The 25,168-nt window shown below is 41.9% G+C and overlaps 1 protein-coding gene across 2 annotated transcripts in view; it reads right to left on the bottom strand.

Annotated features, from left to right (window-relative positions):
- Window positions 1–25,168, bottom strand: part of ANXA13 (annexin A13) — a 73,556-nt gene that overhangs the window by 11,881 nt on the left and 36,507 nt on the right. For both annotated transcript variants that reach the window (XM_033934880.1, XM_033934881.1), the window contains exons 4-8: window positions 21,171–21,341; window positions 16,487–16,520; window positions 16,308–16,387; window positions 10,475–10,543; window positions 7,979–8,080 (exon numbers count right to left, since the gene is read on the bottom strand). In XM_033934880.1, the coding sequence (XP_033790771.1) occupies window positions 7,979–8,080; window positions 10,475–10,543; window positions 16,308–16,387; window positions 16,487–16,520; window positions 21,171–21,341 (456 nt within the window). The remainder of the gene's footprint in view (window positions 1–7,978; window positions 8,081–10,474; window positions 10,544–16,307; window positions 16,388–16,486; window positions 16,521–21,170; window positions 21,342–25,168) is intronic.

The following is a 25,168-nucleotide window of genomic DNA, read 5'->3' as shown; positions in this document are numbered from 1 at the left end:
TGACACACCGCTATGCACCATCTTTATTTTTCTACAAAAGATTTTTCCATAGAATTTTATCTTTTCAAGCTGGATCATGGGATAAACCCTTTTCTGTCCTGATAACAAACTCCAAGTCCCATCTTTCCTTTAGAAAAATTCTAAAGACCTACTTATTTGACAAATTTTTTGAATGCGATGATAATACATTGTGTTTGTACAGTCTCTAGATTTTTGTTAACGTGCTGAATTGAGAGTTTACTGCGGTATATAAGTGAATTTGTAATGCCATGTTTTTTTATCTTCATTTATTAAATGAAGAGACTTTTGAGGCCTTCTGTTGACAGTTACATTTGGGTCCTGGAACTGATGGTTATACTTTAGTGCCATTATAAGCAGCTAAAGTTCGGCTCGACTGATTCTGAGGTTCTTGAATCATATGCCACATAAATGGTTTTGGTTTATTACAGGTACAACACTGATCTTTTACCTAAAGGAACTGGATTGTGGAGGGTTACGATTTTTTTATTTTTCTTTCTCTGAGTAGTTTGCCACAGAGTTAACCGGAAGTTGCATCAGAGGAGAAGCTCCCGCCCACACATGCACGCTACTTGCAGGCTCCAATGGCTTTGTGAAGAAGTTACTCAAAACGCGCCGTGAAGGTAAGGGGGAGGGAGGGAGATATATTCAGGTAGGTAGGAAGGAGGGAAGGGGCCACGCAATTGGTGACCACATGTGTTCCTTCCCTTAACTGCGGAGACAAGGCCATTCACTGCTCCACAGGGCGGTGGATGGTCTTGTCCCTGTACCCGCAGTGAGCACTTTTTTCCCCCTCACCGTTTTGGCGGGTTACCCATGGCTACCCGCGACTAGCAAACTCAAACCCTTTGCAGGGTCACATTTTGGATTTGTAGGTACTTGGAGGGTCTCAGAAAACATAGTTAATGTCTTATTAAAGAAATGACAATTTTGCATGAGGTAAAACTCTTTATAGTTTATATATCTTTCCTTTTGGCTTATTCTTAATAATAATATTGTAATTTATAGCTAAAGAGACATATTATCAAGGAACTGTTTTATTTTACTTTTGTGATTATGATAAACATACCGAGGGCATCAAAATAGTACCTGGCGGGCCGCCTGTTTGAGACCACTGCATTATATCCTATGGGCTTCTTAGCATTTAGCGCAGGGGTAGGGAACTCCAGTCCTCAAGAGCCGTATTCTAGTCGGGTTTTCAGGATTTCCTCAATGAATATGCATGAGATCTATTTGCATGCACTGCTTTCATTGTATGCTAATAGATTTCATGCATATTCATTGGGGAAATCCTCAAAACCCGACTAGATTGCGACCCTCCAGGAGGGACTTTGACAACCCTGGGCTAAACAGAACAAATTAAATTTCAAATACAAGGTACCCAGGTATGCTGACTTTGGAAGTCAGATTGCTAAACAGATTAAAATATACTGTACAGTACATGTACCTTTAATATAAGAAAATAAGAATAGTTATACTGGGTCAGATCAATGATACATCTAGCCCAGTTTCCTGCTTCCACTAGTGGCCAATCTGGTACACCGTCAATAGCGCGGCGGACAATTGCGCCCCTACAATGCGTGCACTGACAAGTGAGTGCCTAAAGGGAGCGTGATTCTTTGGGCAAAACTGTAAGTGGAGTGGGAGGGGGGGTGTTTTGCTGCAATTATCTAATTCAGAGCGCATCGGCATCCCCCTGACTGTGGTGGGGGGATTCCCCCACCCCCCTCAGAGCGTAAACGTGAAAGGTTTGAGTTCGCGCAAGTTGTAAGTGTAGTGGGGGATTCCCCCCAAGCCCCCCTCAGAGTGCAAACAGGAAGGAAATAGGGCGGCTCGCATTTGTCCTGCACGCAAATATCAGAGCGGGATTGTCGGTGCGCCAATGTCCTGCGCGCATTTGACGGGTCACCGGCCAATCTAGGTCACAATGCCTGGTAGAAACCCAAATAGCAGCAATATTCCAAGCTACTGATCCCAGGGCCAACAGTGGCTTTATCTTTAGGATACCTTATACACTCCAATGGGAATTCAGATTCCACTGTTCTCAGAACGAGTCAGTGGTGTTGGAATTCTTCACCATTCCCCTTACATGGAGAGTAATAAATATATTTTATGGAGATATATATTTTTTTCTTTTTCTTTTCTTTTTCTTATTACATCCTTATTTAATCTTACATCCATCTTACATCTGGATGTAAGATTAAATAAGGATGTAATAAGAAAAAGAAAAGAAAAAGAAAAAAATATATATCTCCATAAAATATATTTATTACTCTCCATGTAAGGGGAATGGTGAAGAATTCCAACACCACTGACTCGTTCTGAGAACAGTGGAATCTGAATTCCCATTGGAGTGTATAAGGTACCCTGAGTACAATTATTATTGAGGCTATTTTTTCATATTTTGAAGTGAGTCATAAAAGTTTGGTAGGTTTATCTTTAGGAGACATAAAATAGAGAGGGTAAAGTTAGGTTTGTTAGTGGGGTCTCATCTGGCCCTGTAGCACTCAAAAGTGTAATATATATGGAAATATTTCATAAGAATATAAGCGTTGCTATACTGGGACAGACAGGGAAAAATGCTTGAGTACCTGATTAAATTCATGTAAACTATTCTGAGCTCCCCTGGGAGAACAATATAGAAAAATAAATAATGGTGTATTTTGTGCTGAATTAGTGGAACAATGTTGAAAGAAAATCAGAACTTACTCATAGTTTTGCACCAAGTTAATTAAAGCCATACATGGGATACGAGGCCAAAAGTGTGAGCTGTGCAGATAACAAAAGGACAGCCAGTTCAAAAGAAGGTGGTCAAGCTTTAAAAAACAAAAAAGGGTCTTATTATGTGGACAAGAATGCTATTTTACAGGTGGGTAAAGTCTTTGGGCTCCTTTTACAAGGTGCGCTAGCGTTTTTAGCGCACGCAAGATTTTCACGCTAAACCCACGCTACGCGGCTAGAACTAACGCCAGCTCAATGCTGGCATTAAGATCTAGCGTGCGCGGCAATTCAGCGCATTAAAGCCCTAACGCAGCTTTGTAAAAGGAGCCCTTTATTCTTTTTTAATTTTGTTTCTTAGAATCTAATGGACTGAATGAATAAATAAATTCACCAGGATAGACCGTTTCTCTGCTGTGATATGCATGTTTCAGACAATAGATGAAAAGCACTGGGCAGAGTCTTGCTTACTAAGCGTTATATACTGCTAAGCTTGAATGTAATTATCTGGAATTTTCTAAGTGTGTTTTTAGAGCATCAGAAATTAATTGAGCCTTTATAGGCATGTGCTACTGTGTCTTGAGTATCGGGGGAGGATCTATTCATATGCACTGATGATGTAATTCTGGGTAGCAAAATCTCGATGAGGGTATGGTTTTTGCCTTTCTTGTTTGAATTCTTTCTGCCCTTCTTGCAGAGTAGCTGAGAATAAGAAAATATTTTTCTGGACTTTAGAAGCAGATGGTCTATGGGAAAGCAGTTCTATTTACCCTTTCCTCACAGTGACTGGAGCTTGAGGGTGAGCTGCTGAGCTCTTGTCAATGTAATGCTGGCTAGAGCTACAGCCTTAGCACCCTGAGTTTGTGGGTTCAAATCCCTCATTGCTCCTTGTGAACCTGGGCAAATCATTTAATCCCTTCATTGCCCCAGGTACACTAGATAGAGTTTGAGCCCGCCGAGACAGATAGGGATATATGATAAAGTACCTGAATGTAACCACTTAGGATATAAGTTGCATATAAATAATAATTTTTAAAAAGCCCATATTTCAGAGGAAATTGAAGACTGTCTTGAAGAAGTTTTCCTGTCTCTGTAAACCTTTGTTGGAGGAGCCAGGATCCAGATAAGACGTGTCTGGCTTGATCTGGGAACCCTATCTCCAATCTCTACCACACAGATCTATAAGTCTGATTTTGAATGATTTGAAGGTCACTTTCAATCTTTAGGGTCTTAAGGGAGGGTGGGGGGGGGGGGGGGGCAGGTTGTTATCCTTTGTAATGCGTAGAGGAACTGCTTATTTACAAAGTTAGCTTAATTCCTGGAGTGGGGCCACACGAACTAGGGCTCTGCTGGATTTTGTTTTTGTATCTATTGCAGATTTGTATCTTTCATTTGTACTGTTCAGATATGTTCCTTCAATAAAACAGATTTGAAATATAAGAAGTGTCTGGCTTCCAAAAGAAGGTTCTGAGGGGCAAAATAGGCAACGGACAGAAGAGGAAGAATGTTTGGTGTTTGTTTCCACATTCCCAAGTGGCTCAATGAACCTCGGATGTAATGTAATGTAATGTAATTTATTTCTTATATACCGCTAAACTCAGTTAGGATTCTAAGCGGTTTACAGAAAAATAGACAATAGGGTGCATTAAAATTATAAGTAAAATAGGTACTTCGAAATTCCCTTACTGTCCCGAAGGCTCACAATCTAACTAAAGTACCTGGAAAAATGACAATTAGTAGAATAATGAAGAAATAAAATAGAGAATAGATGAGAAAAATAAGAAAATAAACATTCTAATAAGACTACAATGATCTAAAGGAATTTGAAAGATTGGAAAAAGAGGGGAGATAAGAATAGATGCAGAGGGAGAACCGTTGAAGCAATAGAAATTTAAATGAAATTTAAATGAAATTTGAATGATAAAATAAAACAAAATAAGTGGTAAAACAATAAGTGAGATTAAAAAATATATCATAAACTAAAAAGAAGAAGTGAAAATAAAATCAAAACAGTCAAAACTGAAGTCCAGCTTGAACGGGCCCCCGAGCCAACCGTTGGTCCAATGGCCGGACTGCAGCCCTCCTCCGTCGGCTCTCCCCTGCTGGAATGGGGGAAGAGCGAAGACAGTGTCGGGTGCCCCGCTGGAACGGGCCCCCGAGTCGACTGTTGGTCCGATGGCTGGACTGCAGCCCTCCTCCGTTGGCTCTCCCCTGCTGGAATGGATGTGAGAAAGGTGCCTATTTATGGGGAACTGTCGAAGGAGGTTTTTCAGGAAGTTGGTTTCTATAAATCTCATAAGCCCATTTTGGATCTTGTTTCTTCCTAGTCTGTATCCTACGAGTATGCTGAAGGATACTGTAAGGTATCTTGTTCTGCAGGAGAGAAGCTAAACTGGGGTTCAGGAGGATCCCAATAGAAGACTCAGAATCCAAAAGAACCAGAGACAATACATAGGTCCAGATTCACTAAAGATAGCGACTCAATCACTGTTGGCCAATTCCTGGCCGATTTTGAAACAGCGATTGATTCACTATCTTTTTTGCGTGCAAATGATTTGCACGGAGGTGCAAATCATTTGCATGCAAACTCCCAACTCAACCGCTCAGTGAGCGATTGAGTCGGGGCAAAGCCCTCACAGTTGTGACAGGAGAAGTAGCCTCCTGTCACTGTTTTCAGGACTTCTGTTGTTTTTTTTTCTGTTTTTTTTTTTAATTGGGCAGATATTTTGCGTGTTTTACACACGCAAAATATCTGTCCAATTAAAAAAAAGAAAGAACAAAAGCCCCCCTCCTGACAAATTGCCCTATCCCCCTCCCTCCCCGAATCAAAAAAAAAAAAAAAATGCCCCCACGCCGATGCCCACCACCATTGCCGTTTTAAAATCATGGCAGGAGGGATTCCCACTTCCTCCTACCATCGGGCTGATTCTCGACTCCCTCCCCCAAAAAACAAATGGTAGGAGGGATGCTGACTAGAGAATGACACGGGGCCCGTTTACCGCGGTAAACTGTGGTCAGCGCAGTAAATCTGCAGGAATGGAGACTTTTGCAATTGGTTTACCGCAGGAATGGGGACAAGACCTTTCACCGCCCCGCGGAAATGGGGACAAGACCTTTCACCGCCCCGTGGGAGTGGTGAAAAGTCTTGCTGCTGTGGTAAAAAAATTGTACCCGTGTCAGACTTGGCATCTCCTCCCCAGCTCCTCTTGCACCTATTTTACCTTCAGGAGCCAGCCATGCCATGATGACGACAGAAGGAACCCTAAACCAAAGCCTAACACCAATGTGATTTGAAGAATAAAATTACCAGACAACAAAAGGTAGAAAAAAAAAATATTTTATATTTTGTGATTAGAATATTTCAGATTTGAAATATGTATCCTCTAGAGCTGATATTAGACACTGGGGACCGCAAAGCCCAGGCTGTGCTTCTTTAGCTTCCAGCTGGCTTAGGAGGGAGGCAGTAGCTCTAGTTGCTCTCCCTCTAACACTATTCCTGCCATGTGTGACTGAAGTATTCTGTTAGCTTGATTTTTCTATGTAGCATTCTATAGTAATTTGGTTTGTTCAGTTTTTACAATAGTGGAGGGGATATTTGTGAAAGGGAAGGAAGATAGGGGTGTTGTTGATCCTTGCTCTGTATTATTTGTGTTTATAAAATGACAATTGTACAGAATATTGTCTCTTTTTATACTTTAATAAAATAAATTCATTATAAAATCATAACTATTCGAGGCTTGTGCGGATAGGATCTGACAGTTTGCAGAGATGGGGACTGAGTTCGCAGGGACGGGACAGGGACTGAGCTTGCGGGGATGGTGCAGGGAAGGGGTTCTGAGCTTGTGGGGACGGGGTAGGGATGGTGGTAAATTTTTTTCTCCGTGTTCTTCTCTAATGCTGACTCCCTCCTGCCACCGGATGCCCCCTCCCCATTCCTGTTCCCCTCCCCGTACCTGTTTGGAGCAGGAGGGGGTGCTCAGTCCCTCCTGCTCGTATGCTTCCAGCGACATGTCTGAGCCTTAGGCCCTGCCCCTGTATATCATGTGATGCAATGGGAGACGCCTAAGTCAATCAGGGACTTCCTTAGTGAGTAGCCTAAGGAAGTCCCTGATTGGCCATGAGTTAATCCCACACTCCTTATGTTTCACTGAAGAATACCCAAATAACTAAACAAGTAGATTTCACAGCTGATGTCAGAAATGGTGAAGCTGCTACAGAGCTGCTGCCTACCAGAGATGACAATAGGAGCTCATTTGCAGTTTCCTTACTGAAGAGACATTTGCCCGATGCTGTATGAGTAAATATAGGAAAAGCCCAGGTAGGCTGGTGAAAAAACCCTAGAGTAAGCAGAAGTTGTTTACTTTAAATTTTAGACCGTATTGTCTTTTAATTTTTGCTTGTATTCATTGCATCAGACTCAGATGTATACTATATGATAAATAATGAATCTGCATCAAGTACTCAATTAAAGTGTTAAATTTTGGAAAAAAAAAACAGATTCAGAGCAATTGTGTAGGGGTTTCTTCTTTTTTGTTTTTACTGCAACATGCTGCCTAGGAGCCTCAAAAGATTATTTTTTCCTCTCGTATGTAAAGATACCATCTGTAAGAGTGATTTGAGGAGGAAAAGTCCACAGTCTGTTATTGAGAAAGACATGGGGGAAGCCACTACTTGCCCTGGATCGGTAGCATGGAATATTGCTACTCATAGTAACATAGTAACATAGTAGATGACGGCAGATAAAGACCCAAATGGTCCATCCAGTCTGCCCAACGTGATTCAATCTAAAAAAAAAAAAATTTTTCTTCTTAACTATTTCTGGGCAAGGATCCAAAGCTGTACCCGGTATTGTGCTTAGGTTCCAACTACTGAAGTCTCTGTCAAAGCTCACTCCAGCCCACATACACCCTCTTACTCCTTGGGTTTTGACCAGGTACTGGTGACCTGGATTGGCCACCATGAGAACGGGCTACTGGGCTTGATGGACCATTGGTCTGACCCAGTAAGGCTATTCTTATGTCCTCTTAACTCTCAGAAGGACTCCCGAATCTTGAAGATGGGATAAGGGAGGGACAGTATGCCTTTCACAGTTGACTTTCACACCATAATTGATACAGGAGGTGTGGAAGAAACGATGAAAAGAATAATCAGGGTCATACCTTAGCAGGCGGCCTTCAGAAAATCAGGAGAACTAGGCCACACTGCACACTTCATTGTCCCCTCCTGCCTCAGTCATACTTACAACTTCATAAGCTTTGAAAGTAGCCCTTAACTGCATATAGTTTCGATTTGCCAAGACAGTACTGAATGTCAGTTCCTCTGTGCCCCAGCGGCCTTCTCCTGCCTGGAAGATTTAAAAGAAAACCCATACTATGTAAATCTTAAAAATAATTAGCGTTCAGGTATTAATACTGTGGGGAATACACCACGTGACTATTGCCTTATTGAGCTCTTTGTTTTTATTTACTCTCATGGTACTGCACTCTGCTTGACATGAAAAACATTTAGCCAAGCAGAGTGGGCTGAACAGACGTCTGCCTCCGTGAGAATTGCTACAAGGCTATTTTTATCTCTTTCTGGTTTTCTCATTCCCATGTGAAGCTTTCTGGGGACCCTCGTGCCTGCGTTCTTGACTGGAACCAGTACAGAGCATGTAGTCCAAAAGCACAACCAGACAAAAACTTATGCACTTCGCTTTACAAACAGTATTGGCATAAAATGTATTTATAAAACCCAAGGCACAGTCATAAAACCGTGACCTTCACCTTGCATCTAACACAGATTATAGAGTTAGTGGGTGCCAAGCCAGCAGGTTGTACATAGTCTCCCCCTCCAAGGGAAAAGAAATGAACTACAGTAAAGCAAAAGCCACCATTTTAAAAGAGCCTTTCCTGTGCTTCCCTTGACTGGCAGTTGTCATGGCAACACATCCACCATTATTTTTTTCTATGTGCACCATACACAATCTTTATTAATTGTACACATCTATATTATGTCTCTGCATGGCTTAAATCAGTGGTCTCCAGCCTTTTTCGCGTAAAGGGCCGCAGTGTGAATATGAGAAAGCTCTGAGGGCCATCAAAAGATTTCAGGCTTACACATACTACGAATTCTACCACCTCTCCCTTTTACTAAGCCGCAGTAGAGGTTTCTACCACAGCCTGGAGCGTTAAATGGTCCAACGCTCACAGGAATTCTATGAGTTTCAGAGCAGCGTTCAAGCCATGGTAGAAACCTCTACTGCAGCTTAGTAAAGGGTGGGGGTGTAAACCATCTTGACCTGTTTGTTTAGACTGGGTATTAAACATTAAGAATTAATTCTAGTATTAATTCTACAATACTTCAAGGATACATTTTAAAAACTCACTTTATTGTGGATTGTCAGCATTAGCACATTCCATAAATAAGACGCCTGAGTAACACGCTTAGGAGATTGTTTGCTGTTACTATAGCAAGTGGGAAAGATTGAAATGAACCTATTTAAAGGATTTGAAGAGCATTTCGGTCAACTGTTTGAAGGCCGCAATGGAGGGCTTCAGGGGCAGCATAGAGACCACTGGCTTAAATAATAAGTACTATCGGAAAAATAATACATATTTGAATAGGGTTGCTTTGATTGATGTTATGATTGTGCTTTGGACTTTAAAAATATTATATTAATACCATTTGTAAATTGAAGTGCAATAAACTTTATCCTTTTACACCATTTTTCCTGGGTTCTGCTTTTGAACTATATTGATCGTCAATAATTATTCCCTCATTTATATCTCTCCTAAACATTTTTATATGTATATTGAGTTCTTTATATATCCAACATTGTAGCCAACTTCGTCATAGGATCGTATTTCTTTTTTTGGTTATTTGCTTATTTCCTTTACTTATTCTTAGTGATTGTTCATTAATCCCAATCCCCCTCCTTTCACAAAACTGTAGTGCAATTTTTTGTGCCAGCTGTAGTGCAATTTTTTGTGCCAGCTCATAGGAGTTTGAGCGTCGGTGCTATTACCGCCATGGCCAGCCTAAAAACTGCACTACTGTTTTGTAAAAGGAGGGAGGGAGTATTGACAATCTAATGCACCAATATTTCTAGATCGCTTTCTGATACCATACACCCCATTTAGGACACTCAGATCAACAGAATAGCATCTTCTAACCCATCCCCTCCTTAAAAGTAATAGGCAATACTATTTTTTTTCGGATATAGCTCCTCAGCTCTGGAATAATCTAACAAACTATTTGCATGGTGAAACCTCAGAAAAATTCAAAGGCTTTTTAAAAAAAGTTTCCTGTATAAGGACGCATTTGAGACATAGACAAGATAACCAGTTTACGGTTAAAATCTTATATTTTATATCCTAATACCCAGTTTTAATGAGTCCTCATTTATCGGACTCAAAAATTTTCCTTCTTCTTTTTTTTCTCTTCTTCTTTATTTTCACTTTTTGCTCCCCCTGATGTGTTACCCATAAATGTTTCTCCATTTTCTTTAACAATTGTAGTTCATTCCCCCCCTTTCCTCCTGTATTGGTACTAAATTTGTACATATATATATTATTTTGTAACAAACTGTCCTATGGTTTATCCCCTATTTTTTAACTTGTAATACACTTTGAAATATTTGACATTGCATGCACAACAAATTTTAATAAAACTTGAAAACTTGAAACTTAAGGACTCCAAACAAATTCTGCAAAAATTACAAAGCTTTAATGCCTGTGCTGTTTCCTGACTGACTTACTTCATAAAAGTCTTTAGCATCTTGGCCAGCTAAGGCTTCATTAATCTCAAGCCCCTCATCTCGCTTAGCCTAGAAAAAGAACAAAAAAAAGAGTCAGACATCCTATACTTGTTTATCAATCAAACACTAATCCCCCCCCCCTTTTTATGAAGTTGTGTTAGGCTTTGTTATTGCTGGCCGTGGCAGTAAAAGTTCTGACATTCATAGTAACAAAGTAGATGATGGCAGATAAAGACCCGAATGGTCCATCCAATCTGCCCAACCTGATTCAATTTAAATTATTTAAATTATTTTATTCTTCTTAGATATTTCTAAATCTCTACCCGGTACTGTGCTTGGGCTCCAACTGCTGAAGTCTCCGTCATAGCTCACTCCAGCCCATCTACACCCTCCCAGCCATTGAAGCCCTCCCCAGCCCATCCTCAACCAAAAGGCCATATACAGACACAGACCGTGCAAGTCTGCCCAGTACTGGCCTTAGTTCTTCAATATTTACTATTATTTTCTGAATCTAGATCCTCTGTGTTTATCCCACACTTCTTTGAACTCCGTCACCGTTTTCCTCTCCACCACCTCTCTCTGGAGCGCATTCCAGGCATCCACCACCCTCTCTGTAAAGTAGAATTTCCTAGCATTGCTCTTGAATCAACCACCCCCTCAACCTCAAATTATGTCCTCTGGTTTTACCATTTTCCTTTCCTATAAGCATCGGAGCTAATACCGCTGTGTCCAGCGATAAAAAAGCCTAACGCGGCTTCATAAAAGGGGGGCCTACGAAAGATATTTTAGAACTGTACGAGTGTTTTCTTAATTAGTACTTTCTGTATATCAATTTAGAAATCAAGAAAAGAAACATAATACAAATATCAATCAAAAAAGGAAAACCAAATTCAGTATCAAGTCCACGTTAAGGGTAAAGTCATCCAGAGGAGATATCAAGTCTCAGAAAAATGAATCGGAAAACATTCACATTTTTATCTCTTGCTGGGGTCACAGTGCTACAACCATTATTGTAGCATTCTTGTACTGCCACCTGCTGGAAAGTATGAAGCACTGTAACAATGATGGCACAAAGATTTTCTAAGACGCAACATTTTTGCTGTGAAGCCAAAGCTTGCTTGGAAGGCAGAAAACAGAAAAGAATGTTGAGCATACTGTATGCAGTAAAAGTGAGACCCAAGTCAAATGTGAATGAGAATTATTCTAATGGATTTAGGTTATTATAAAAAATCTGTAAATACAATATGCTCACATACCTCAAGGGTATATATTATGAATAAGAAGCACACATTCTTAATAGAAAGGGCATTCTTCAATAAGAGATCATGATATCGAGCTTCAAAAATGTAAAGGAGTAGCCCAGTAATTATACCAGTAGACTGGCAACAAGGAAAATCAAGGATCAAGTCCTGCAGACACGCCTTGACCTTTGGGAAGTCATTGAACCCTTCATTGCTTCAGGTACAAACTCAGTTAGTCCTCAGGGGACAAGAAAATACCTACTACTGTATCTGAAGGTAAACTTGTTTCGTGCTACCATTGAAAAGGTGCAGACTCAATCTAAATACATAAATACAAGAGTAATATTAGAAAATATATCTTCATGGTGCGGAAAAGGGCTGCATGGAACAGCCTCACAGGGGAGATGGTAGAGATAAAAACAGTAACAGTATCCAAGGAAGCCTGGGATAACACAACGCATTGCAAGTTGAGAAGGGAGGTCAGAGTTCAACTGGGGATTCTATGGCATTATACCAGGAAATGAACTGGACAGACTACATATGCTTCTATTTTTTGAGTTGGCTCCTAGCAGAAGCTCCTGCACTGGCTGGCATAGTGTGCTTCGTTATCCAGGAGTCTAAAAAGTGGCTGTAACTGTTCCTTATTGAAGGGTCCAGAGGTGGATCCATGTCTCGTTCACATCTACCCTCTATCATTCTCAGCGAAATAGCAGTGTATAGGTGATCACTTATATAATAGTATAGTAGTATTAGACATCTATGATCAGAAGATCCCTGCACATAATAGATAAACAACAGATCCAAAAAAAAAAAAAAATTAAGTGGAGAAAAAGAGACCTCAGAAATTGCTCCTTATTTTCAGTACATTGAAGTCCTGTAAAAGAGCTCTAAAAAAACACAAACTCCACTAACATCAAATTCTATAGTAATAAATCCAATTGTGCAGCCATTAATGTCCATTGACGTTCAACAGCAATCATCAACAGAGAACATTCAGGTAAATTCAAATGGCTTCAGCCAGACCCAACAGTGGCCCTGTTTTGCATACAGCTATATCAAGGGCTCTGGCCCTCTGTTCTCCTCAAAACAATAAACAGCAAATAGCAAACAATCGGGGGGATGCACAAAACTTACCAATCGTGTCCCAATTCTCGCTAAACCGGTTTGACCAGTTTAGCGATCGATCGGATTGGATTCCCTGATGCACAAAACTGCCCACTGTGTGTTTTTCCCCCCGATCGCCCATTTAACGATCCAATCCAACCCATGCAAATTAGTAAAACCCCATGCAAAAATAGCCAAGCGACTGATGCACAAACATCACTTGGCTATTTAGCATCTGGTTTTACCAATCGTAAAACCTGATTGCTCTAGACCTGTCGGTAATGCCCACTCCCTCCTGCCATGAAGGCGCCCACTCCCCCCCTGAAAAAAAGGCAGGAAGGATGCTCACTCCCTCCTGCCATGAAGATGCCCACTCCCCCTTCTGGCCCCCCCCTGCCCCGTACCTTAAATGTTGGGAGCAGGAGGTACCAAAAAATCCTCCTGCTCCTCCAAGTCCTCCCTTGACGACGACACTGGGCCTTAGGCTCCTCCCTGGTCTATCATGTGATACACAGGGAGGGGTCTGAGGCAACATGGATTTACTAGAGGCAGGTCTTGTCAGACAAATCTGATCAATTTCTATGACTGGGTGATCAGAGAATTGGATAGGGGGAGAGCACTAGATGTGGGGTATTTAGATTTTAGCAAAGCCTTTTTCAGTGGCATCTAATAAACAAACTGAGTGCCCTCGGAATGAGCCCCAAAGTGACGAACTGAGTCAGGAACTGGTTGAGTGGAAGCCAACAGAGAGTAGTAATCAATGGAGATTGCTCTGAGGAAAGGGATGTTACCAGTGTGTGCCTCAAGTATCAGTTCTTGGACCTGTTCTTTATAACATTTTTATAAGTGATATTGCTGAAGGGCTGTCTGGTAAGATTTGTCTCTTTGCAGATGATACCAAAATCTGCAATAGTGTAGACAACCCTGAAAATGTGGAAAGAGAAAGGACCTAGCAAAGTTTGAGGAATGGTCCGAAATTTGGCAGCTAAGATCTAATACTAAGAAATACAAGGTCATGCATTTGGACATCAGAAACGCAATGGAATGATACAGTTTAGGGGGTGAAGAACTTTTGTGCAAGAAAGTGGAGTGGGACTTGGATGTGATAATGCCAAACAGATTGAAAAGGTGACAGCGAAAAGGAGAGGAATGGCCAGTAAGAAAAAGAAGGTATTGACTCTAGTGAGACCTCATTTAGAATATTGTGTAAAAATTCTAGAGACCGTACCTTCAAAAAGATATGAGTTGGTCCAGAGGAAGGCTACTAAAATGGTCGATAGTTTTCAGCATAAGGTCATGGAGACAGACTTAAATATCTCAATATGTATCCTTTAGAGGAAATGCAGGTGAGGGGAGATATGATAGAGATATTTAAACACATACGTGGCACAAATGCACATGAGACAAGTCTCTTTCAAATGAGAGGAAGCTCTGGAATGGGAGGGCATGTGATGAAGGTGAAAAGAGATAAATTTAGAAGTAACCTCAGAAAATATTCTTTCATGGAAAGATGGCAAATGTTTGGAATGGCCTTCCAGTGGAGGTGGTGGAGATGAAGAGTGTATCTGAATTCTAGACAGTTTGGGACAAGTACGTTGGATCTCATAGGGAGAGGAGGGGATAGTGGATGGCATCGTTGGGCAGACTAGATAGGTCATATGGTCTTTATCTGCCTTCAGGCCCAAATTGATTAGTGTGTGATCCCTTAAGGCCAAATTCTATTAATGCTGCAGATCTTATTTATTATAGGTGCCGCTCACCACGGTTGTTAATCAATGCCTGGTATAATCATGCCTAGCGGCGTCTAAACAGAATTAGGTGTTGCTAAGCATCCTAGATATAGGTGCTGTCGATTAGGCCAGCTTTTCACTTGACTAATTTGGCGGCACCATTGTCGAATGTCTACTGATTCCTAAGTCAACCATGTCTATTCTTCGCCTATAACCATACCTACTTTCAAACATAGGCATCGTTAGGTGTCCTAAGGCGTGGGAGGGCACTTCCTCTTAGGCATTACTAGGCATTCTAAGAGTTTGGTACCAGATTTCTAAATTGATTAATTAATGGGGTTATCTGATAATTTAAAAATTTCTGATTTTACTTATATCCCAACCCTATTGTTTTACCCTTCCCCCTCCAACTCTCTTCTCCTCTATCTAGGAAACAAAATATTGTAACTTTTTTTCCCTAATGTTCTTTCCCAATCCTATCCAGTTTTGTCCGTATTGTCAGATAAGAAAGCACTGTTTTTAACTTAAAATAACAATTATATTAATTTTCTTTTTTTAATGTTTTTACCCCAAATGTATTTTCTTATGTAATTCGCTTAGAAATGTTAAGCGAACCATCAAATTTAAATAAACTTGAAACTTGATTGACTGATAACTGGCATGGTCAATTACCACAACTAGTAAGCCAATTAAAAAATAAAAATGGGCGCAGATCCCGAACTTAGGCATCAAAAGGCAGCTGCTATTAGGGCGCCAAGCAGCACTTAATATAGGCATCATTTATAGAATTCCCCAGTTACTGCCTACAAAATAAGTGGTGATAAGAGTCCATGCGTTAATTTTTGGCAATGGCCATTAATAAGGAAAATAGAAATGGTAAAAAGCAGCATTTTCTGGAAGCGGTAAAAAGCGGGGTGGAACAACATCAAAACACAGTGCTGTGTCGGGTCTATACCTTTGTGCATGAAATTACATAAAATCATATGATTTCATTGGTCCTTTTGGCTCCTCTTTATTTTATTTATTTATTTATTTAATTTAGATTTTTATCCCGTCCTCCCAGTAGCTCAGAACGGTCTACAAGTGAACATACACATAGAGTGTAATTGGACATATAAGATATACAATAGGTTTAAATGTTTGGACATACAAGACTGTGCAGTAGTTTAAATACAGAGAGTATACAGCAAATTAAGAGTTGAGTTTAAGTATAAGTAGTTTAGTTTAAATACAAGTTATTTGAGTTTAGATACAATTTATCAGAGTACAGACTAAGAGAGGACTATACTGAAATTTAGGGAGAAGATAGACAGGAGAGAGAAGAGAGAGGTGGGGCATAAGGGTTGGGTGTAGACTGAGGGTGACCTTTAGTTGAAGAGGAGGGTCTTTACCATTTTACGGAACGTCAATAATGAGTTCTGTAGTCTGAGTTGAGGGGGGAGTTGGTTCCAGAGATGTGGAATGAAGTGGCTGTAGGATCGTTTGCAGGCAGTTTCTGAGAGGAGGGACCTTCCGGGGGGAATGCATAGGTGTATCTCCGATTTTGAGCGGAGGGTGCGAGTGGGGAAAGACTGTTGTCCCATCCCACTCCTTCTTATGACTATTGTCTTTCTTGTGGGCTGGTTTCCTATTGGACTTTTTATGCGATCGATCGGTAAAAAGTGGCCATAACACACGAGAGAGACCCATGTAAGCGCATGCTAAAGCCACCTTCTACTGCGGCTTTGTAAAACAATCCCCGCACTGAATTAAACTTACTTGTAGCAAGGCAACCAGTATACTCTTCAATGATCCACTTGTATCACTCTTAACTTCAGACTCCAGATCTCTGTCAAACACTGTTTGGAGGAGGAAACAAATTGTTTTAAAATTCTGCTTGCAGAAAACGGCTTCTGATTGTGAAAAAATTGAACATCTTTACGTGGAGTACTACTTACACCTCTTGTATGCTTCTTTGATTGCTTCAATTTGCTGAAAAACAAAAAGGAATAGAAATCTTAATTAAAGATAACTTAGACACAGATTGATATATTTTTCTGTTTGGGAAATTCACCCCTGGATTCTGCACAGGTCACCCAAATTTAAACTAAACTAAACCTTAAGTTTATATACCACATCCTCTCTATAAAGATAGAGCTTGGCCCGGTTTACAGGAATTTTAAAATAAGGAAGGAAAAACATAATAAGAATTAGTGATTATAAAGAGGGTAGCGGGATTTACATTTTTGAGAATAGCCAGGTTTTCTGATGCTTTCAGAATAATTGGAAGGAGCCCAGATTCCGCAGCAAGCTCAGTGACATAGTAACATAGTAACATAGTAGATGACGGCAGATAAAGACCCGAATGGTCCATCCAGTCTGCCCAACCTGATTCAATTTAAATTTTTTTTTTTTTTTTCTTCTTAGCTATTTCTGGGCGAGAATCCAAAGCTTTACCCGGTACTGTGCTTGAGTTCCAACTGCCAAAATCTCTGTTAAGACTTACTCCAGCCCTTCTACACCCTCCCAGCCATTGAAGCCCTCCCCAGCCCATCCTCCACCAAACGGCCATATACAGACACAGACCGTGCAAGTCTGCCCAGTAACTGGCCTAGTTCAATATTTAATATTATTTTCTGATTCTAAATCTTCTGTGTTCATCCCACGCTTCTTTGAACTCAGTCACAGTTTTACTCTCCACCACCTCTCTCGGGAGCGCATTCCAGGCATCCACCACCCTCTCCGTAAAGTAGAATTTCCTAACATTGCCCCTGAATCTACCACCCCTCAACCTCAAATTATGTCCTCTGGTTTTACCATTTTCCTTTCTCTGGAAAAGATTTTGTTCTACGTTAATACCCTTTAAGTATTTGAACGTCTGAATCATATCTCCCCTGTCTCTCCTTTCCTCTAGGGTATACATTGTCACAATCCGTCCCCTGTGGCTCCGCTCATCCCAGAGCTGCCGGTGACTAAACCCTATCCAGTCATACAGCGAGCTAACCACGGGGATAGGATTGTGACTAGTCCCAGGGAAAAATGTGTATTTCCCTTTAACTTAAAGCAGGCTGAACTGCAGGGAGTAGAGGAAGGGGAGCAGAACAGCTCAGAAGAGCTCCAGAGGAACCTCCCTCCTCCTGTTCACTCTCAGCTGAGACCCATAATGAAAAACCCAAGACAAACCAAGCAAACAGTGCAGGTAACTCCTCCCCCTCAGAGAGCAGGGTGTGTTCGGTTGAACAATATAGAGGCTGCTCTGAGGAGAGGAAAGTTAGTTGGCCCTGAGCCAGCTCAGGGAAGGGTCTCTCCTGATTATGTTCCTGACTGTGAGGATGTGATAATGCAGGAAGCTGACACTGACCCTGTTGCCAACCAGCCAGCTCTGCCTGAACCCATGGATTGGGGAGAAAACCTTGGACTGCCTGAAGACATGCTCCTGGAGTGAGGATAAGTGGCAGGTCTGGAGGTTTGTGCAGGCAGGAGCTTTCTATGTTGATAGAGTATTGTTGTGCAGTAGTGCTGTGTGTGGGAAACTGCATAGACTTGTGCTAAGAAAAAAAAAACGTGTTTTTTTTTTTTTAGTTAATTCAATTGGCCTGAATTGGGGACTCATGTATGTGAATGTGAGGGAAGTAAATGTTGTGATTTTGGGGAGAATTCACTTAAGATCCAGGTTGGGATAGTGGGGCCATTATTGGCATTCTGAAGTATCAGAAAAGTGATAAGTGAATTCCTTTACTCCCCTCCCCCACCAACAGCTTCTCTGTTGGTTACAGCCAAGCTTTAAGACTTGCTGAGCTTGGAGGCCCAGAACTTGTGTGAGGGAAAAAAAGGCTCCTTTGCCTTCTTAAAGGTAAAGACAACCCCTCTAAAGTTCTGTTAATGATTGCAATACTGAACTGTTACTTACCTGAATTGCCTGATTCAAGGTAGCAGTGGTAAACCCATTCCGGTGGGTCCACTCCATACTTTATTTTGGATATTTGGATAAAGCATTCTACTTGGACTTTGAATGCTTAAGGGAGACGTTGCTCCCATCATCGCTTCACTGAATAAAGGGACTGTGAACAAGTAAAGCGGATTTGTTTTATTTTTATATTTGATTTCTGACAAGTAAGGATATACCAGCAGGACTTCCTTCCTTCATCGGAAGCACGCCGGAGTTGCGCTCGGGTGAGCAGAGACCGGGTTCCGGAAAATACAGGTACCGGCTCTGTCACAACATATTCAGGTCTTCCAGTCTCTCCTCATACGTCTTCTGGCGCAAGCCTCCTATCATTTTCGTCGCCCTCCTCTGGACCGCCTCAAGTCTTCTTATGTCTTTCGCCAGATACGGTCTCCAAAACTGAACACAATACTCCAAGTGGGGCCTCACCAATGACCTGTACAGGGGCATCAACACCCTCTTCCTTCTACTGACTACGCCTCTCTTTATACAGCCCAGAATCCTTCTGGCAGCAGCAGCAGAGATTGCCCTAATTTTCCAGCATAGATAATGCCTTTTAACAAAGGGAAAGATAGTTTAAGTTTTTGGATGGATCTGGTAGTATCAGGTCTCGCAGAATTCCAAGATAGTGAAATTAGGGGAGGAAGAATACCATGCAAGATCTTGAATGTTAGGCAGGCATATTTACAGTGAACCCTAGAGATTACTGGAAGCCAGTGAAGTTTTGACAGAAGCGGGGAAACATGATCAAATTTGCTTTTTGCAAAGATCAACCTAGCCACAGTATTCTGGATCTGCTGAAGTCTTTGGAGACTTTGCTTGGTTAGACTTAGATAGATGGAGTTGCAGTAGTCCAGCCTGGAAAAGATGATTGATTGTACAAGGACAGCAAAATGTTGTTGGTGGAAGCAGGATCTCTCTTTTCTTAACATGTGGAGACTAAAAAAAAACCATTTTTTTTAAATCAGAGAGTTGAGATGGTCATTAAATGAAAGTGTGGAGTCAATAATGACACCCAAAACATTGCTTGAGAATTCAATCTGCAGTGTGGGTCCAGAAGGTAATGAAATGAGCGAGGGAAGCTGATCTAATTTTGGGCTAACCAAAGTAGTTTTGTTTTGGACTCATTCAGCTTCATTTGAACAGTGAGAGCCCAGCTCTGTACCTAATTAATCATTAATAATGTAACAAGCCCGACTCCTCTACCAGCCTTGTGCCAGTCAGGAACCCCAGAAATCGCCCTGTTAAGCTGGTTAGGGCTGACCATTATGTCCAGGCCAGGAACAAGAATATGAAGTTCAGGCTGAGACCCGACAGAACTTTAATCATAGCCTAGGAAAATCAGGTTTGGCCCCTTTAAGGCTGGAAAGCAGCCAGAGCTGCACGAAGCCCTTCCCCGTGCAGGGCTGGGTGTGGCACCACAGCTCTGCAGCATTTAGAGAACTGGTTGTCACAGAGAAGCAGGCAGCCCAGGGAAGCTCCCATGTTGGAGGAGCCTCCACCATCCCAGCCACCAGAGGATGTTGAGATGCAGAACCCAGAGGAAGATTACCTGAAGAACCAGGGACCTAAGGCAATGGAATGGAATGCCCTGCCTGAACTTCATCTTTCTGAGGCAATGGAAGTAAGCTAAAGTGGTTGTTTGTTTGGTTTTGCAAAAGTTTTTCTTTCTTTTTTTTTAGTTTTGCTGCTTTACTGCTGAGGGAATTGCTTGCCTCTAGAAATGTTTTTGGCTGAAAGTGCCACTATCTTGGGTGGTGAATAGACTGTGATTGTTGAAAAGAAAAACTGCTTGTAAATTGAGGGGGGGGGGGTTTGAAGTTTTTTTTGTTCCAAGATGGCTGCCGCTGCAAACAGAGGCTTGGCTGCAGATGAGCAGAGCTGAGCCTGTGAGTAACTGAACAGTTGGTTTTGTCCTTTTCTGGAGCTTAAAGATCTGAAGGTTGGGGGCAGGATTTGCCTGTCCTCTATGTGGAGGGTTTTGCAGGTTACTTTTGCACTTTTGCATTGGCAAGGTGCTGTTTTGGTGAATCCACCATCCTTGTGCTCCTGAGCACATGAGAAGGAGCGAAGATCCTCAGTATTGTGATGATATTGGGGTTTTTTTTGTTGTGCTAAAAGGACTGAATAGTACTGATCTTGTGTTCTATACTGTTGTTGCCATTGACAAAGCAACAGGACATACCTGGGACATGAACTGGATACTCGGGAGTTGACCAGACCAGGCTGGTGAGTGCAGCAGTGTTTTTTTTTTTTGTTGCAATTGTTGTTGATACCTTTGGATTCTTTTTCCTTTGCATTCTGTACCAAGACTGAATGATAAATAAATTTGATTTCATTTTTTTGAATACTTACTTGTGTTATGCCATCTTGACCATTACACACAGGGTAAGCTCTCCACAACAGGGACTTCCTCCCTCTTGGGGAAGCATGCCGGGGCTATATTGTGGTCGTGTGCTGATCCCTGCCATACCCTGCCTACTGCTGAATATTGTCCATCTCAACAGGGCTGAACCAGGCACAATCCTCTCTTGCCCAGTTAAAGCCTTTTGAATAATGGGCTCTATGTTACCACATTCAGCATCCAATTCATGAAAAAGTATTTTTTGTTTGGCAGTGCCTCTTGTAAAAACAGTAAAAGGAATTCTCCAGGACTTGACTTGCACATGAATCCCCTCTGTCTGAAATGTATTTACCTGGTTAGCTCTTGTGCAAAGTATTTGAATCAGTAAACTTTCATTGGTTCCAAGTCCCTTCATCGCCTTCCGAAGTTCTCTGGCATCAAATTCACATGGGCGATCCAAGAGCGCCAGGGCTGTCTTTTCAAAGTTTCCACTGAGATCACTTTTCAACACATCCTCCAAGTCCTACAGAAGTGTTTATCGGAATCGCATCAACAACAACAAAAAAAGAACAGAATTCTCATTATCATACATGCATGATTAAGAGTGATCAAGAAGAGCGCTGAAAATAGTTTGGTAAAATTTCTTCATAGCCAATGAGCAGATGTATATTTTTTATATAGACAGTACATAATTAAAATAAAGTCATTACTGCCAGATTTTGTATAGGTTAACCAAAGTTGGGCGTGCAATTTTGGTGTAGAGTGACTGTAGACTGCAGATCCTAATTAGCTGGTTAGGCTATACCAATCAATTAACAAGCACTTAAGTGGCAGTAATTAGGAGTTACTCGTGGATCTTCCCTATGCCCTAAATTTTATAGTGTGCAACTCCAAAGGAGGCGTGGCCATGGGGGGGAGAGGGGCATGGTTGGGTTAGGAGTGCTCCCAGAAATTAGGTACGATGTTTTCATTTCATTTATTAAAATGTATATCCTGCTTTATTTCAAGGCGAGATACAGAAAAAGAACACGCACGTTAAAAATATAATCGCAAAACCAAAACAGCAGACCAATGTCAAAAGAGTCCAGAGTACTGAGACATATTGACAATTAGCCTGCATAAATAGATGCTGCTGCCACATACACTGAAATGCGGAGGGATTCTTCTGCTGGCGCAATTCCACAGGCAGTCTGTTCCATTTAATTGGGCCTAATTGCGCAAGCATTTACACCAGCTTTTGGAAGGTATAAAAGCTTGCGCCCAAAGTTAGGCGCAAAGGCCCTGATTCTATAAATGGTGCCTACTGGTAGGCGCCCAGATTGGGATGCCTACAGAGTTAGGGACCTAACTTAATTTTTTTAATTTGGTAAATTGGTGCTGATAATTGGAAAGTGCCATTAAAAACGATTAAAAAAAATGTTTAAATTAATTTTCGAGAAGGTGCCTAATTCGGTAGGCACGATGTAGGCGTCTACATGGAAGTGCCTCCCCTAAAAGTATTTGTGATTATAGGGCAGAGTTTGGGCATGAATGAGTTAGGTGCCGTATTTTAGGCCAAGAAAACCCTGGTCTAATATACTGGCGCCTAAGCTTTTGGGGCCTGATTCTTGAAACGTGTGTCCCGATTACGGGCAGTGGTAGGCATCCTGCTGCCGTCTGGAAGCCAGTTGGGATGGACGTTATTAATATAAAAGTGACTGAGGCAGGATGCATACATTGTAGGCCTCTGCAGTGCATCTATGGAGACACATACCCACGCTTAAGCAAGTCCAAGGCGGGGTGTGGGCATGGTTTCACCTGGAAGTGGCCTTGGGCAGGCTTAAGTGTCAGCATGCGTCTCCACAGATATGAGACAGATGCCTTAAATGTAGGCCTGCAAAATGCTAGCCCTTGATGCCTACTGGCGCCTAACTCGATTCTATAAATGGCACCTAACTTTAAATGACGTGTTGGGTGCCGTTTCCCTTGGCACCTATCAATCTAGGAACCGTTTATAGAATTAGATTCAAAATGCATGCTCAGCTAGTATTCTGTAAAGGTCTTTCCATGCAGAATGCTCCTTACAGAATACTTGCTTAATGTGGATCATCCCAACTAGGGTTATCCAACATCCGGATGTATCTGGGGGTCCGGACGGCTTTTCAAAAACCGGCACTTTGTCCCAGCAGGCAGCTGGGGGTGGGGCTAGGACAGGATTGGGGAAAGGGCTGGGGTGTAATGGGGCAGGGATGGATGATCTGGGCGGGCCTAGGGGGGTCTAGATTTTCCAAGCGGAAAATCTAGTAACCCTATTTCCAACACCTAACTTTGGGTGCCATAATTTACTGAATTTTCCCTTTAATGACTACTTTTTATATTGGGAGAATGTTGAGACTATGGGCTAGATTCACTAAGCCACCGACCCGATTTTCCTCCGACCTGATTCACTAACCTCATGGTTGATCGACCTCTGATCCGCGCATGCAAATGAGGGGACACGGCATGCAAAGTAGGAAGGATGCGATTCACTAAACTCAAGCAGGAACACCGATTGGGCTGGCCGATCCAAAAAGAAGCCAGTCGCTCACGTCCCTGCCCCATTACACCCCTGCCCCATTACGTCTCCTGCCCCGACTCTACAGTAGTTTCCAATGGTGTCCTTTTCTTCACTCAGCTTCAACGCAGCAAGTGTTCGACTCTCTTGCTCTCTGCCACCTTTCCCTGCAGTGCGAGCCCGTGGTTTTAACCGGCAGGTTTAAAACGGGGCTGCACTACAGCGAAGGAGGACGGGAAGAGCGAGCGCTGCGGGCAATGGTCAGCTGAGATGGCAGGAAAGGGAAAGGGGAGAGCGGCGAGCGCTGCCGGCAGCGCCCTTGTTATACAGTTGCTCTCTGCAGGAGTCACGAGCGTCGCATACACACGCACAGTACATCGCCCAAAGGGAGTCACCGAGCAGAGATACATACAGGTTTTACCTGAAGGAATCAAACAAGGTTTATATGCTGGGTTTTTTAAAAATTTATAAGCAGGCAAGACACTTTAATGAAGCGACTAGAAGAGCAAGATGAGTGTAGCACAGGGTTTTACATACGGGAGGCAGCTTTGAACAGGAAGGACAGGACAGCAAGCGCATGCGCAGACCATCTACAGGCGAAGAAGATGGTCTGTGCATGTGGCGGGATTGCTCAGCAGCGATCCATGTCATCGGTGTGAGGCGTGCCTCCGATCGCCTCCATTTGCATGAGGATGCATTGTGGATCAGTCAGCCAGCCACAGAGCGGGTCAGATCGCCCAAGAAGCGCCACGTTTAGTGAATCTAGCTCTGTATCTTCTTATCCAATTCTGCTCCCCTCCCCTCATAAAAAGCCTTTCTTATCTTATAAGTACTAAGGCAGGTCAGTAAAGTCATGTGTTATCTTGAGTTTAGGTGAAATCAGTGGGTTGTGAGAGGCCTTTTCGCTGGGGCCTATAGAACAGGAGCATTACAGGTATGATGCTAGGCATATGGAGGAGTTGGGTTGACTGACAAGACTACTTCTGCTACTTGTTGGCCAGTTTTCCAACTGTAATTAGATAATGGGCATTTTTCATCCCCCTCCTGGTAGAATCTGTTCTAAGATATCAGAAATCATGTCCAAAGTTTCTCCAGGTTAATTAGGTTTCTGCAATTACATTTCAAATTTACGAGCAAATTCAGATTTTTGGGGGGAGGCAATTAAAGCATAGGAAGAAGAGATAAAATATTTTAAGAAGAGAATGACTCTTATTGAACAGTCTTTTTGAAAAAAAATCAAGACAATGTCTGTTCTTTAATTAAAGAAAATGTTTTGCCACCCTAACATTTTACTTAATGGTCCTTTTACTAAGGTGTGCTAACCAATTTAGTACATGCCATGCTTTAGCATAAAGCATGTGCTAATAATATAGCATGTGATAAACCGGTTAGCGCACCTTAATAAAAGGACCACTTAGTGCTTCTGAAAGGGTAGCTGTGTTAGTCTAGTAGTGTAACACAATTGACAGAGACAGGAGGCACCATACAGATCAACCACCGAGCGAAAAGTGAGGTATGTGACTTATTGAGTCAAGATAAGCTGAAGCAGTGTTTCCCAAGGTCCCCACAATGAATATGAAAGAGATCTGCATGCAATGGAGGCAGTGCATGCAAATGTATCTCATGCATATTCATTGTGGATATCCTGAAAACCTGACTGGCTCCAGGACCAAGTTGGGAAGCGCTGGGCTAGAGGGATATCAATTGTATCATCCTGCAAAATTTCAGGGCCAGATATGGACTAATTATATCTTTAAAAAATGAGAAATGGTTATCAATAATCAAAAGTCAGTCATTTCTGGGACAAAATTAAAATT

This window comes from Geotrypetes seraphini, chromosome 2 (genome assembly GCF_902459505.1).
Source record: "Geotrypetes seraphini chromosome 2, aGeoSer1.1, whole genome shotgun sequence".
Lineage (NCBI taxonomy): Eukaryota > Metazoa > Chordata > Amphibia > Gymnophiona > Dermophiidae > Geotrypetes > Geotrypetes seraphini.
Note: the sequence above shows the minus strand (reverse complement) of the source record. Positions and strands in the feature narration are given on the sequence as shown.